Below are 15,140 nucleotides of genomic sequence, written 5' to 3' on the forward strand. Positions count from 1 at the left end.
GTCCTCCCACTTCAAACCATTTCACAATTGTGCCTCTGCTTATGAAATGACCAAAAATATGTCGGCCATTCATGGAAACAGAGAGCGCCTTATCTCACCTCCACCTCTCCACCATCATTCCACCTCTTTCCATTTCATCTCCTATCCCCTCCTTTCTTCTCTCGTACATTGTGATTAACCAATTCTGCTGTCCTTGGTAATGTGTCTCAGCGTGCAAGGAGGAAATGAAGGAATATTATCTCTGTCCTCTGCTGGCTTTGATAGTGCTTGTCGTTCAAATACACACTTTCATCATTCACTGACGATCCAGGGCCTTTGCTTTGTTTGTGTGAGTATGTGTGTGTGTGTCTGTGTGTGTCTGTGTGTGTGGTAGTGTCATAGATAAGGAGAGGTTTGTCAGGGCAGCTCAGTTAATGCTGCCACTTGACACTGCAACACAATGAGTCAACCACTGTCATACTACCACAGCAAAGTGGACAATGTGTCCATTTAACAATCAAGTCTCATCTATGTTGTGTACATCCTCCTACATGTTGGTCACTCTAAGACACTTGAAATCAGCAAGACCTTTCTGATAAAGCCCAGGTAAATCGACCAGGTAAACTAGCTTATAGACTCAGAAAATGTAACAACAGCTTGACTGTTTGTGGCCTCTCTGCTTCCTTATTTCTCTGCCTGTAATTTCATGAGCTGCAATTTTACCCGGCAGTTGAAAAATGGATTAATCATCAGCCACTGAAAATGCTGGCTTTCCAATTTAATCACTATTTCCCTGAAATGCTGATTGTTAAATCTCAGAAAAAAAAAACGGAATCTATCTTAGAATGATGGTTTCGGAAGTATTCAGCCGTGCTGATCTTATAACTCTTGCCTACTTGCTTTTGTAAAAGTCTTTGTTGGTTGAGAGCTGGAGTTTTCCCATTGGCCCTTAAAAATGAAAAGGCAGGTTCAGTCCCTCTTCACACTGTCAGGACGCTTTTTCAGTGAGGTCCGGACCGTTCTCAATTACGCCTTCATGGTGACGTGTGAGCTAAGCAAGTGCACTCTCTTTGGAGAGCGATGTCTGGGTTTGTCCAGCACACCAGATCAGCTACAATGTGTCTCTGCACCTGAATGGCCCGTGCAAGTCTTTCACAGCGGCCTGGCTCTGACTCCACAGGCATCAGCATCAGAGGATGTGTGGCCACTTCAAGAGTCATATTCGGGTGAAGAGGCTCTGGATATCCTTGACTAATTAGATGAGCCAGCGTCAGACGACTCCGCCCCATCCATCCATGGCTAGCTGTGCGGGTTGCCCACATAAACCCACTACCAATAGCCTTAGAGGGCTGTGCCTCTACTGATAGAATCTGCAGTTACGGGAAGTAACTGACGTCTTATCACATTACAGTGTTTTTACCACAACCAGTCTGTTTTCACAGTCTCCACTCTTTTCACACTTAACTAATCTGACACAGTAAAAATGTGTTTCTGTTCTTCACAAAAAATAAAAACTACACTTCAGGTGGTCATTTTGACCGCCTCACAGCTAGAAGGCCTCTGGTTCGAATCCCGCTGTGGGCGCTGGGGGCGTGTCCTTTGTCCTTTGGTGCCTGCTGCTCGAGGAAAAATAAGGGGCCTTTCTGTGTGGAGTTTGCATGTTCTCCCCGTGTTCATCTGATACCTGGGGTATCCTCCATAAAAAATACCCCCACTAAAAACATGCAAGAAGATCACCACCTGACCAATGGTGATGACAATGGAACTGGTCCCCGGGCACTGGTCGACTGGCAGCACACCGCTCCTGGTCTGCTGTGGAGAAAGGACTGACCATGGGTCAAAAAGCGGGAAGGAATTTCACAGATGCATGGCGTGTTTCCCCCTCAACTCTGCATGTTGTGTGTAAAAATGTGACGAATAAAGGAATTCTTCTTCTATAGGACAGAAAAGTAAGCTAATGTAATGAGCCGTCACACTTTTTTCTGTTATGCAGCTACCTTCAGCCTTCAGACTCCAAAACTTTCTGCCACTCAAGTAGCTCTTCAAAAAAAAAAAAAAAAAGAAAGGAAAAAAGTCCGTCAACTGCATGTTAATCCATCATTATAGCTTCATTGTCCACATAGCTAACTAAGAAATTAGACTGAATCTTTGCAAACTCACAAGAGACGTTGAATCTCATTTGTTTGAGCTGACGTGATAGATGAGCTCTCTCTGGATTTTGCTGCAAAAACCTTTAAGATATTATAAATGGATGCTGTTTTTCTTACCCAATTTTCCAATTCATTGGTTTCAAAATTTGCAAGATTGAATGTGCAAATTAAGAGTGTCCATGGATACAATTAGTATTCTCTCTGGTCTTGATAGTTGCAAGGAAAATTCAGTGGGTTTTATTTCATGTCATGTCAGGAGACAAGACTGACTTGTGGTCAAGACTAGTCACGAATGTTGAAAAAACAACATATAGGTCCATGTTCCCAACACCCATTCTCTCTGTGTGGACTTTGAATGGCCACAGGTATGTCCAGCAATATGCCACATTCACATCAGACATATTGACTTGTCATGGTAGGAAGAGCACATGTGTTGCTAACAACATTCACAAGGCTCTGTTTTATTCCCAGTTAAACCAGTTTGAGCCATTTACTTTCTATTTATTACCTGTGCTTTCCTTATTTCATTGTATAGGAAATGAATTAGATTAGGGCAGAGTCAGAATGAATGTAGTTGGCATACACTAGAGTTTTACTATTGCTTCTTCTCTGATCATGTTTGTGTTTGGGACATGAGGTGACTGAAGTGAAAGGTTATCCACACTCAAACTATTTCTTTCTCACTCAGGATGTCTTAACTCAGGAGGCTGATGAACACTGATCCTCTATATGATATGATGCATATTTTGTCACATGTGCACCTCAACTATACTTGAAAGCAACACTTTAACCTTCCTTAAATATATATATGCCTGCATCTTAAAATTATTTGTCATAGTGCTGCTGCAGTGTGGTAGAAACTGTCAGAAACATTTGAAATGGCACTACCTGGAGATGGATGAAGAGATCACAATCGGCAGGAAAAATAAGTTTCAATACTATAAAATAAAATGATGTGGAATTAAATGAGGACAGGACCTGAAGACAGAGAAGGTCTGCATGCTACAGGAAAGGGGGGAAATACAGCCAGCTCTCACTTTTATAAAGTTATCCTATTACTGTCAACAGGCTGATGGGTCAATGGCCACATTTGAAATGACAATAAAATAAAGTGCTGGACACTGAGTGTTTTGCACATCGTCCTCATAGGAAAGCATGCACTTAGAAGAGTGTGTTTACAGGCTGTGAACACATCATTTCATAACTACCACTTAAACACTGACAGGAAAGAAAGACAGAGCAAAGAGGAGACGGAGAAATTCATATCATCGAAGAATGAGAAGGTGTGACTGGTAAGACACGGCAAGGGAAAAGCCAGAGAATGAGAAAACTTGATTGAGAAAGATGGAAGAATACTTATGTAAACCTGCTTTCCTGGTAGACCATGCAATTACTGTAATACATACATGTAGTGATATTATCACAAGTGGAGAACAAAGAATATGACAAGGTGGAGAGACAGTAAAAATTGAAGGAGAAAAAAGGGGGAAAAGTCATTTGTGAAGAGAGAAACAGTGACCGGGAGGTAGGAGGCTGTGTGCTGTGGTGACTCTTCACATGTTTTTCGCCTTCAAGTCAAAACAGCTGCTGGCCATAGAAACAACATGACCATAGGTTGAGCTGAAACCTGTTATTAGGAGCATCTTGACATGTAATAAACTGGCCTATTCAGAGAGCAATGTTAAGGAGTTGTATAATCCAGATAATACACATCTTTTAGATTAGCTTTTATTTTTTAATTCTTGTGTATACTTATCTTTGCTCACCACCACCATCTCTTGTCTCTCCTGATTGAAACATAATAATAGCAGTATATTAATGTAATTTCCAGAAAACAGATTTGGCATGAACAATGTGGTTGCTGAAACTTTATCTTAAATTTTGTCTCGTAACAAGTACTGCAGCATATTTCCTACACTAGTGTGAACTTCAAGTAACAACTTCTACTTTATTTATGTCACTGGGGGAACAGCCTCCCTCAGAACTACACACATCATAGAAGGAACATGAGGAAAATTTCAAATATCAAATTGTTTTCTCAGATGTTTTCCTTCTATCTTTTAAGATTTATGACTGTGTCAAGTAGGACACAGTGAGGACACAAACTTTGGCATCCACAGTTTGCGTCAGGGCACCTCTAAAATCGTGTGTGTGACATACAAAGTTAATTATGTAGTAATCATCAGAGAAGCATTTTAATTTCTCTTGGGAACACACAGTTATAATTGTGTGATTAATAATAGCTATAAATGGACTCCAGTTAGAAACATAAAAGTGATAGTTACAAAGACGCCAGAGATTCTCTTTAAAAACAATATTATTTTATTTTGTATTTCATAGGTATTGTTATATACATGGCATAATTTGTGCTTTTTTATTATCAAGAATAAAACCATAAGGGAACACATCAGAAAATTAAACTTTAAACCAGGATTGAATTATTCTTTTTTTCAGCTGGATATACCGAGCGTTCTACAAAACCAGGAGAGAAGGGGAGGAAAACGACAGAAAACTAAATAGATAGATAGGTAGATTGATAAATACATAGATTTTTCCAGAGACACTTGCAGATGGTCCACTGAGGGTAGTGTGAACGTTCAGACTGTGATGTGCTTTTACCAACAGCAGCAAAGGCACCTGTGTATCACTTTTGTTTTTTTGTTTTTTAAAAAGCACGCCTCAGGGCCTTAATCCAGTTGAGTCCATACACACACAACCAATTCAACCATAATTTTCTCCAGGAGGACTTCTGCCACACAAATTTGCTGATTTCCAATGATTTCCTGCCATCGCAGAGGTTGGGCACTACGTTAGCCAGCTGGAGGCCATTCACACTGATCCCCCCATCTGAGACTGACTGAATATATAAAAAATAAGACAGAAAATAATATTTTGGACCTTCTTGACTTTTCTTGCTTACATCGCACAACTTCTGGAAGGGGGCATAGTGCGAGGGCAAAGGGACAGTTTTCCTGATATTTCAGTCTGGGATGACCAAAGGAGAAGTAACAAATCACGGAGGAAAACTAAAGACATGTCATTTGGTGAGTGATGGGTGAGAGACCAAAGTAAATATATGAAGAGAAGAAATATTTAGGAATATAACTGGTGGAAAGAAAATAGGAGCCTGTTCAACGTAATGGGAGGTAAAAAAAAATAGCGCAGTAAGAAGGAGGAAAAAGGAGAGTGAAAGCAAAGAGCAGAAACGTCTCTCAATGGAACAGAAAACAGACATGACTGAGAAGAGCAAGAAGAGCAGAAAGGTCACGCAAAAAGACTGACAGGGAAGGAACACAGGATGAAGATGTATAATACCCCATGAAATGGCCTCTGCCTGACTGTAGGTTTGGCTCCATGACATAAATGGTTGGTCTGCTATAGCACCCACCACAATCCTAATTTAATGTTTTTTTCCTTATTCCATTTGCTTTCGGAGTCAGGCAAAAAAAAAAAAAAAAAAAAAAAAAAGCATCATATGCCTGGATGAATAACTCCCGAGAGACAGAAACCAAAAGATCTGAGGACACACTAGCACCCTGCATCTTATACAGCTGATGGTAAAAAAAAAAAAAAGCTTTTTAACCAGACCAGTAGAAGAATGCAGATATGTAGACTAACGTTTTCTTTACCGTCCAGTGCAAGTAGATGCATAGACAGACAGAAAAGATAAGGGAGAGCAGCTGCAAAATATGGAAAGATAAAGGATTACAGAGAGATAACAAGTAAAAAATTTGATCTGAAGAAAAGAGAATTATATGTGGGTGCAAGCTGGTGAATGCAAGGTTGAAGCACGATTATTTGCATTAGTTATCCTATGAAAAGTGTCTGGTAGGGTCGAGGAGCATATTCACTATCAGGAGTGATTAATGAGGATGGGTCAAATGTCAACATTTGGGCTGAAAGACTAGAGGGGAAGAGGGGGAAGGCCTTTCTGGTATAGATTGGTCCGTTAGCTAGCCTTAGCTTCCCACTAGACTAAACCATTGTCTGATTAACTTGTTAGCTACCCGCAGGTTTAATCCAAGGTCCAAACTGATGTCTGTAAGCCAGCTGACAGGTTAACCTGGACTCCTTGTCTCTGTTCCTGCTGGTGAGTTTGCAGTCCATCACCACCTCTGCTTATCCTAATAAAAGCAGGAGCATGTTTTCCAGGACATTTTGGTCATACTGTGAACACACAACTCACTTTTACTGTAAGAGAGTTTGCTGTTATTAGGAAACCCCCAAATATAATCCTTGTGACTTTCAGAAACCATCATGGCAGCTATTCAGCAATGGCAAAGACAACCAATGAAGGCCTCAGAGTGAGACTGCCCTTCCATGTTCATGAGCATCATCATAGCATTAATCCCACCAGCTAACCTTGTCGGTTTTGCTTCCTGCCAAGTCGTCAATCCTCTTGACTAGCATTAGCTACTGACCAATCCATATTAATTTGGTCGGTGAGCTTGAAAAAGCTCCTCACCAAGCTCTAGTCCATGTTGAGTCAGTCCTTTAGCTGGCATTAGCTTCACACTGTGCCACAGTCCATGTTGATTTGGTCTGTTAGCAGGCATTAGCTTCCTGCCAAGCTGTAATCCATAGAATTTGATTGGTTAACGGACATGAACTTCTCGCCATGCTACAATCCACGTTGATTCGGTCTGTTAGCTGGCATTATCTTACCACCAGGCCATAATCCACGCTGATTCAGTCTGTTGGCTAGCATTAGCTTCATACTCTAATAGTCCATTTGTCCCAGGTGTCTGTCAACCTCACACTTTCAGCTCCAAAGACAAAAGTTACTGGTGGTTTGGCAGGTAGAACCTTTCTCAGCCGGGGACAGGTAGAGCTTGCCGTTAGCACAGGCACAAAGCTCGTACACAGTCTGTTTGGTGTAGGTGCTACCTGCTGGTGCCCCCTCCAGGGGGTCCACAGCACTGCCGAGGGGAATGTTGCCAAGCCTGATGGTGTTGGCGTCTAGAAAGATCTGTGAACATAAAAGAGAGACGATTTAGATTTATGGAGAACAAAATATATAACAAATAAAAGGAAAGAAAGAACAAAGACAATAAAACAATAAAATACAAAATGTGAAACGCACATACAAAAATGGATACACAGAAGTTGATGTTACAGCTGTAGGGGACTGAGCTCACATGGATTGGAGAAAAGATGGGAGAAAGTTATGTTTCAGGGAAAAAAAAACAAAAGACACTGAGGTTGTGGATACAGAGAAAGAGAGAGCACATTGCCGGGGGGGATGAATACTCTCTGTGGTCGACTGGGGTTGTCATCAAGAAAGATCTATAGAGACAGAGAGGGAATTTCTATTTAGAATGGGTCTCTTTTGATGAAGAGGCAGAGTGGGAGTGAACGAGGCAGAGGGCATGATAGGTGAAGAGAAAAGCAAGGGAATCAGTGGGAGAAGAGTGAGGGGAAGATGAAGAGACAAGGAAAGACAGACACAAGGGGAAGCATGCAGCAAGAGGGAATATACACTGCAAACAAAGGCAACTTTTACACCAGCTCATTCCATGCAATATTGTGTTCATTATCATGAGTTCTTCCCCGAGTGAAAAATCTGCCAAAAAGATGAGATCTGTCAACAGATTTCAAAACACAGTTTCAATATTTTGGGATAATTTCCTGCCCAAGGAAGACATCATCCTTAAGATAGCACAGACAAGTAAAGAGATCTCTTTGGTCATTTTTGCATGGTGTGGATGTTAATGTATGAGTGTGTGAGTGTATGAGTTTTCACTAACTTGATATGAAAATAAAAAAATTCCAGTGCAGCTAGACTTTCAAGGCACTTGGAGGCATCTCAGTCAGTTTGGGCTAGAGAGTGGTTGACGTGCTTGCTTTTTGTTGGCAACAAATGGATATAACAGATTGTGTGCCCATTCAGGTTCATCTTAAATCATTTAGTGAAAAACACCTGCAATGTACAAATAAACAATGACAAAAGGTCACTCATTGAAGAAGCTGCAAAAAGCTACACTCACCCTGACTTCGTAACAATAAGGGCAGATGGGAGGATTCAAGGCGAGAAACTTGAAATCCCCACGTTTACTGTGTGTCAGATCGTTTGTGGTAATCTGACTGAGCGTAAATTAATTTGGGAATAGGTGTCATTAATATTGCAATGTCAACCAAAGGGCATTAATATGGTGATATTTACCTGGTATTGAGCCTTACACACTGGGGTCCTCAGTATTTCAGCTGATATTGTTCTTAAAAGGTATTCCTAAGCAAAGCTGGTCACATGTAGTATTCCAGTGTAGTAGCACTGCTCAATATCTGAGTCTAAGTAACTTATAATAAGGCTGGCATGTGCAGTCTCCTGTGTGCACTATACTTGATAGGCAAATTTAACTGTAACCAGTAAGTTTCTTGGGATACATATCTCTATTTCCTGGGAGAGCTGGTCAAAGTGTAGTTACCACAAAACTTTTTAAATCCACAGTACACAGAGAGGGTCAGTTGGGGGTGGGGGGAGCTTTGTAATGTTAATCCAGTCATGGGGAGATGTGAACAAATGTACTAGAAGCAGGACTGTCAGTGACAATGACAGACTGTCCTATAAAAAGATCGACAACTAAATGAAAGAGAGAGACGGAGGAAGACGTGTACAAGGACCCAAGAGAAGCGATTTTCTTGTTCTTTAAAGACCTGGACTTGTCTTTTCCTCTCCATTCCTCCTGACCTTTACATCTCCCTGCATTCCTTCAGTCCCTCCTGTCATCTTCAGATAGATACAAGCTGACTATGAAATGAGAATCATTACACAATCTAGGTTTCTATTGACTGCCTCGCCTGCTTATTTATTTACTCTTCCATCTTCAGTGTTCAAAAAAGCACTGCTCTCTTGCTTTCCCTTTCTCTCACACACACCCGAAGGCTGGATGATAATTTCAGCAGACATCTGTATTCCCGGTTTTCAAGTTCTTCATTTCAGGCATGAGGCAATGGGAAGTGAAAAAGTGTGCAGTAAATAGCTATGAGTGGAAAAAGACAGTGGAAAAAGAGGGAAAGAGAAGGAGCCAGATGAAAGGATGAGAGAAGGATGGCAGGGAGAAAATGTCACAAGTGGTTGGAAGAGGATGAAGAAGAAGAAGAAGAGAGATAAGACGAATGAAAGAAAAACGGAGAGGAGAGGGATGACGGATTCAGATACCCCCAACAGCAAGGAACCAATTAGTTTAACTAATAATTTCACATTGGCTGACAGGGCACATCTTGATCCATATAAACAACATCCACTCATACATTACACACACGCACACACACACCTCTCTCTTTCTGCATGATGGAGCAGAGCAGAGGTGTGCTCATGTTGCCTTTAAATATCTGTGCAGCTAAAAGCAATACATCTATTAGCCATTGACCTGGAGATAGAATATCCAAGGCAACCTGAAGAATGATGTTATTCGAGCGGCCCAGAGGTCTTCACACAGTGAGATGCTCAGACTGGACAAGGTCGCCTGTGTTAGAGCTTTACATTCTCAGACCAAAATCACTATTTTACCACTTTATATTATAGGAAGGTGTTTTTGAATTCTTAAATACGTTCCTGAGTTTTCTACTCCTGCCACTTAACATTGTTATTATTTTATTCTTTATCTTTATATTTGTCCCCTGATGTTTTGTGTTCCTTGACTTTTTGGTTCTTCTTTATCTGTTCTGTTTCATCTGCAGTTCTTTTGTTTGTTTTTCTGTGAAGCACCTTGTAAACATGTTAAGAAAAGTGCTCCACAAATAAAGTTTATTATTGTTAGTGATGAGACATTTTGGGGATTAATAAATTGGCAGATTGATGTAAATGAATTCATGTTGGAAATGGTCCAATCCACACGGATCTTGCCTGGTTTGACATGGGGTTGATCGCAGATGCTAATCCTAAATTTTGAACTTTTAAACATACTATCATTACATAAACTCTGTATTAATGCCACCAAACATATCATGCAATATTAAATCATTTTTTCTTCCCCTATAAATAAATCCTTTTCAAAGCATCTTTTGTCCTAAAAGGCATGTTATATATTTTTTTTGGTGACAGTCTGACTGGTAAGAAGTCAAATCTCGATCATTTTATTGAATTTTACAGTATTTTCAGCTGAGGGACTCACAAAACTGCTGCCATGTTTCAGCCAGATGTGCAAAATAATTCATATAAAATAAAGGTTTATTTGTAAAGCTGTAAGAGGTACATGCTACTTTCCCTGATGTGAGATGTTCTCCATGAATCTCAACAGCAGATGTGGTGCAAATTGAGCACAGTCAGTGGTTAGTTGGCCACAATTAAGAATGAGAATAACACAGCAGTTGAAAAATAGCAGAAATTTCCACTTTGGCCTCTTGACCTACAAACTAATAATTCCTTCCAGACAAAAAAATGAAGTTAAGATAAACAAATCCTTTTGTCTCTATAGGAATATTAGAACAATTGTGGAGCTGTCCATGTGTAAATGCCACAGAACTCATATTAGATATAAAACAGCTGCATTATCTTTGTAATAGTCCTGCTTCCATACAAGATTCAGACTGTTTTTTTTTCAGTTCCTCAGTTGTTAAAAAATAAATAAATAACTCAAACAAAAAACCGAAAGAGGCAGCATAGTGAGCCTCTTTGAAGCAGCTATGTACAGCTATCTCATTAGCCCGCCATGCCCATTACTTTTAATCAGACCCACTGTTGTAATAATAGCAACAAGACACTTAAAGAGGTACTGAAAGACGAGTATGTGCACATCTCTCCCCATGTGCTGGGCAAAGGAAAATACCACACTATATCTCTAAATGTCGAGGTATGCCTTTAACAGGTCCCTGGTGCACACCTGTCATCTTCCCTCTGGCTCCCCAATAAAAGCTGCCAGGACTCAGTTACAGCCTTACAGAGGAAAGGACTCAGTCACGGTTGGCAGCATATGCCCAATCTAATTCCAACAGCCGGCCTGCCATAGCAACGAAAACCTAAAATGAACTTGGGCACAGCAACTAGATGAGCACATGAGGAGAGCTAGGTACATGTTCATGTGGGGAAATGCCAATGAAATTACTGGTTTCTCTTCCATAACATTGGAAACATCATTGCAACAAACTGGAGGAAAGGGGAGAGAGGATGGAGGGAGGGAGAGGATACTGATTATGAGATCGGAAAGAGGTGAAGGTGATTAGAAAGTAGAGATGGTGGCTTACAAGGAGGAATCGAGTGAGGAAGAGATCAATAGAACAGAGCTGAGAGATGAGAGAAAGGAAATAGAAATGGATGGATGCTAGTCAGCAGGCAATAAGGAAAGTACAGGAGAGGTGGTGGATGGATGGACAGATAGATAGACAGACGGAAAGAGGGAAGAGAAATAGAGGAAGGGGAGTGGAAGTCATTTGTTGTAGCTTAAGGTCAGATTAGCGCTGACATTCATCCCAAATGAAAGTGTCTGTAAGCATTAGGTCGGCCTGTTGTTATCAGGATGTGAGGGTCTGCACACATGAAAGCGTGTGTTCGAGAGTGAGTCTGTGTGCAAGAACATGTGTCTGTGAACATAATATTGTTTGTGAATAGGTATGAATGAGTGCTACAAACAGAGAAATGCAATCTTTCATTTCCAGGGAAAGAGAGGACATGAACTGACCTTGTCCTTTGTGGAGGTCTGAGAGCATTTTCTAGTTCATAGTTCAGATCATTCAATTCAGTGAGGTCTACATAAATCTGTTTATTTTTGTCTATTTAAAAGTCCAACCCCAGACTGTCTGTCTGGAAATATTCTGGCCAATGAAGCTGAGGATCCCTTCTGCACATCCATGATGAGGAAATGTGCGTCTGCCTGCCTGTCGCTATGTGTATTTATCCCATGCATCTACACAAAATGCACAAGTCTGCGTGGGTGGCTGGGTGTGTGCCTACAGTGTGAGTGCGTGTGTGTCTGAGCCCATCACTTTCTGACATCAGTTAAGCAGCCACGTGGCTCTGGCTTCAAGGCTTTGGGAAACATGCGGGAAGCGGCAATTATGGCGGGTCAAAACATTTTTCATGGATGATTTCCTTTGGCACAGCTGAGGAACAGGCGAAAGAGGGTGGGAGGCAAAAGAGCTGCGAGAGAGGGGGGATGAAAGGACAAGCTTTTCCTGGGATGAAAGGAGGAGAGAGGTGGTGGGGAAGACAGCAGAGATAAGAGGGTTAAAGTGTCTTTGGGCGGAGATCAAGAGGAAGAACAAGTGTTGTGGAGTGTGTTTGAGACGGGAGTTTAGGACGGGAAAGGAGTGTATGAAGGTTTTTAGGAGGAGAATGGGAGGAGAGGGGAGGAAGAGAGGCGTGTGTAAAGAATGAAGGGGGAGCAGAAATGCAGGTGGAAAGTAAGAAGAGTACACCAAGTTTTTTATGCTGCAATTTAATTTGTAGCATTTGTTACTGTTACATGATGGAGCGTTTTAGTTTATTTCATTAGCTACAATTATAAAATAGACACTTTAACTTCAGCTTTCTCTCTTTTTTTCCCAGTAGCACTGTACAACCTCATCATGGGTCAGTACGTTAAAGAAGTGCTCCACTGAGAGACAGCTATACATTTATATATAGACTTGTATATACAAATATACTCACATCACCTAAACTGGCTCTTGTCTGCCTGTGTAAGCTGCAATCAAAATGTATTTTATGATACTAAACTGTCTCTGAAAATATAAAAAAAACAATCCAGCCACTGGATTCACGCCTGACTGAACCCTACAAAAACACACATCTGGTTCTGATGCGCTGCCTTACTTTTGTTTTAAACTAGCTTATCCGCCTTATCTGTCTCATTAAAAACTAATTGCCCATTAACTGCTGTGCTCAAAATGTCCACTTCCCATCTCACTTCAAAATTCCATTCCTCTTTGAACAGTAGCATTTCTTTATTTATTCTTTAATTTGTCATCTTGTTTGAAAGAAATACCCAAGAGTGCACAAATACAAAAGAATGCTGCAGCTGAAATGATTTGAGTCTGCTGAACTCTGGGGAGTGGCCATCATGGCTGTCTCCTCGCTAAAAAAACACTCTTGAAGAACAATTACAATCTCAAACGTAAAGAAACCACTTTCAGGTTTGTTAGCCATGACTGCCTGCCACAGAATGCAGCCTGTGTTATCACACTCCTCTTCGTTGGGTCCAATCCAAATTTTGCACAAACTCACAGCAGATGAAATCATCCTGATTTGGAACCAAAGCGGACAAGAAAGTGTCAACATTACAGTCTTTGACCGAGAGGATGAAGGAGAAGCAGAGTGATGGAAGAGGCGTGGGAGAGGTTGAAATGACAATGGCAGTACAATTTCACCCACACACACACACACACACACACACACACACACGATAACACACAGAATTCTGCAAACGCACACTTCAACCTTTATGGCCCAGCCTCAGTTCACCTTGCTTCCCATTCTCCTTTTCTTTCTCTGCACTCACACATGGCATGCACACGCGCGCACACACACACACACACACACACACACACACACACACACACACACACACACACACACACACACACACACACACACACACACACACACACACACACTCCAACAACACAAATAGGTGGGAGGTTGTGAAGCTATCTCAGTGTATTACACAGACCATTAGGTGTGTTGAATGGACAGACGGCGGAATGGGAGCTGACAATGGACTAAATGACAGAGGCTGAAGAGAGAATGAGAGTGCAGCAGCAGAGATGTAGCGGGGCCATGAAGCAATATCAGTCTACTCTACTGTACCACACATGCACACACACGCACAATAACATGAACACACGCTGTGACATACGGTAACACAAACAAGAGAGAGAGGCAAACGGACAAAAACTCCCACACACATCGAAAGACTGTGACAGAGTTACATCAGATGACTGAATCACAAACACACAGACATCTATGAAGACCGCCTCAGGCGGTGTGAAGTGTGGGCTAATGAATTTTCAGACGTTAATCATGCCTTTTGAAAACATCCTCTCCTCCCAGCTATTGGCAGGTATCTGTTAATCTGTTATCTCTCATTTATAAACACAGACACTCACACGTAGACACAGACTCTCAAAGAGTTGCCTGATGAAAACAAGTAAACAGAGAAGATCTAGATAGGCTTGTACCATGGCTGTGGCGGTGTGCTGCGAGTGCACTCTGCACTGTATGTGTGTGCATTTTCAGGTGATTAAGTTTGGTATGTGTGCGCATGAGACTAGATGGTAGTATGTATATGTATGTGCATACATCCGGTATGCGAGGAGGTACTGTTGCGATTGTTTGTGTTAAAGTGTGAATTTTTATTACTTATTTTGCGTGCGCTTTTGCGTGCATGTGTGAGTGTTTATGTACTTTACACAGCATCAGTATATACGACAGGGAGTTACCCCCTGCCAGCATTCTCATTCACTCACCACTCCGCGTTATCCGCAGGTAAAGCAACAAGCAGCAAAAAGAAAAAAAAAAACAAAAAACGCCAGTCCCAGTGTACCAGCCCAATAACACCTCCAGGCTACAGCGTCTTAATAAACCCCAGCATTGTGGCAACAAACAATAAAACTCCATGGTAACCTAACTTTGTTCAAAGTTTCTGTAGTTAACCTGATTTCACCTCGCAGCAGTCAGCAGCAGAGTGAACAGAGCATTCAAGGTTTCTTTACATGTGAGAGAAGCGTTTAAGTAATGATGACCCTCAGCTAAACACGTCATACACAAATAGTTTTTTTTTTTTTGTGGGGTCTATTTGCATTTTCTGTTGATTTACTATTGTTTACTTGCTAGATTTGCAATGCAACATAATTTCCTCTTGCTCATTTTGACACATCTCACTGATCAAAACAAACTCCACGCTTCCTGTCATGACTCCAGCCACACCTTAACATGCTTTCTATTGTCTGTTTTGTTGACCATTCGCTCACTCTCCCTGCCATTGAAGCTGGCACTCCATCTCGTCCTGCAGTTAAATTCAGACAATTCCCCTCACCTGTCCTCCCCCGCCAACTCACCTGCTTCTCATTTCCATATTC

The 15,140-nt window shown here is 41.4% G+C and overlaps 1 protein-coding gene across 1 annotated transcript in view; it reads right to left on the reverse strand.

Annotated features, from left to right (window-relative positions):
* Window positions 1-4,436: 4,436 nt before the first annotated feature.
* LOC139341106 (zeta-sarcoglycan) overlaps window positions 4,437-15,140 on the reverse strand; it is a 325,973-nt gene continuing 315,269 nt past the window's right edge. The window contains exon 8 of the mRNA XM_070977442.1: window positions 4,437-7,098. Coding sequence (XP_070833543.1) covers window positions 6,892-7,098 — 207 coding nt within the window. The 3' untranslated portion in view covers window positions 4,437-6,891. The remainder of the gene's footprint in view (window positions 7,099-15,140) is intronic.

This window comes from Chaetodon trifascialis, chromosome 2, assembly GCF_039877785.1.
Source record: "Chaetodon trifascialis isolate fChaTrf1 chromosome 2, fChaTrf1.hap1, whole genome shotgun sequence".
NCBI lineage: Eukaryota > Metazoa > Chordata > Actinopteri > Chaetodontiformes > Chaetodontidae > Chaetodon > Chaetodon trifascialis.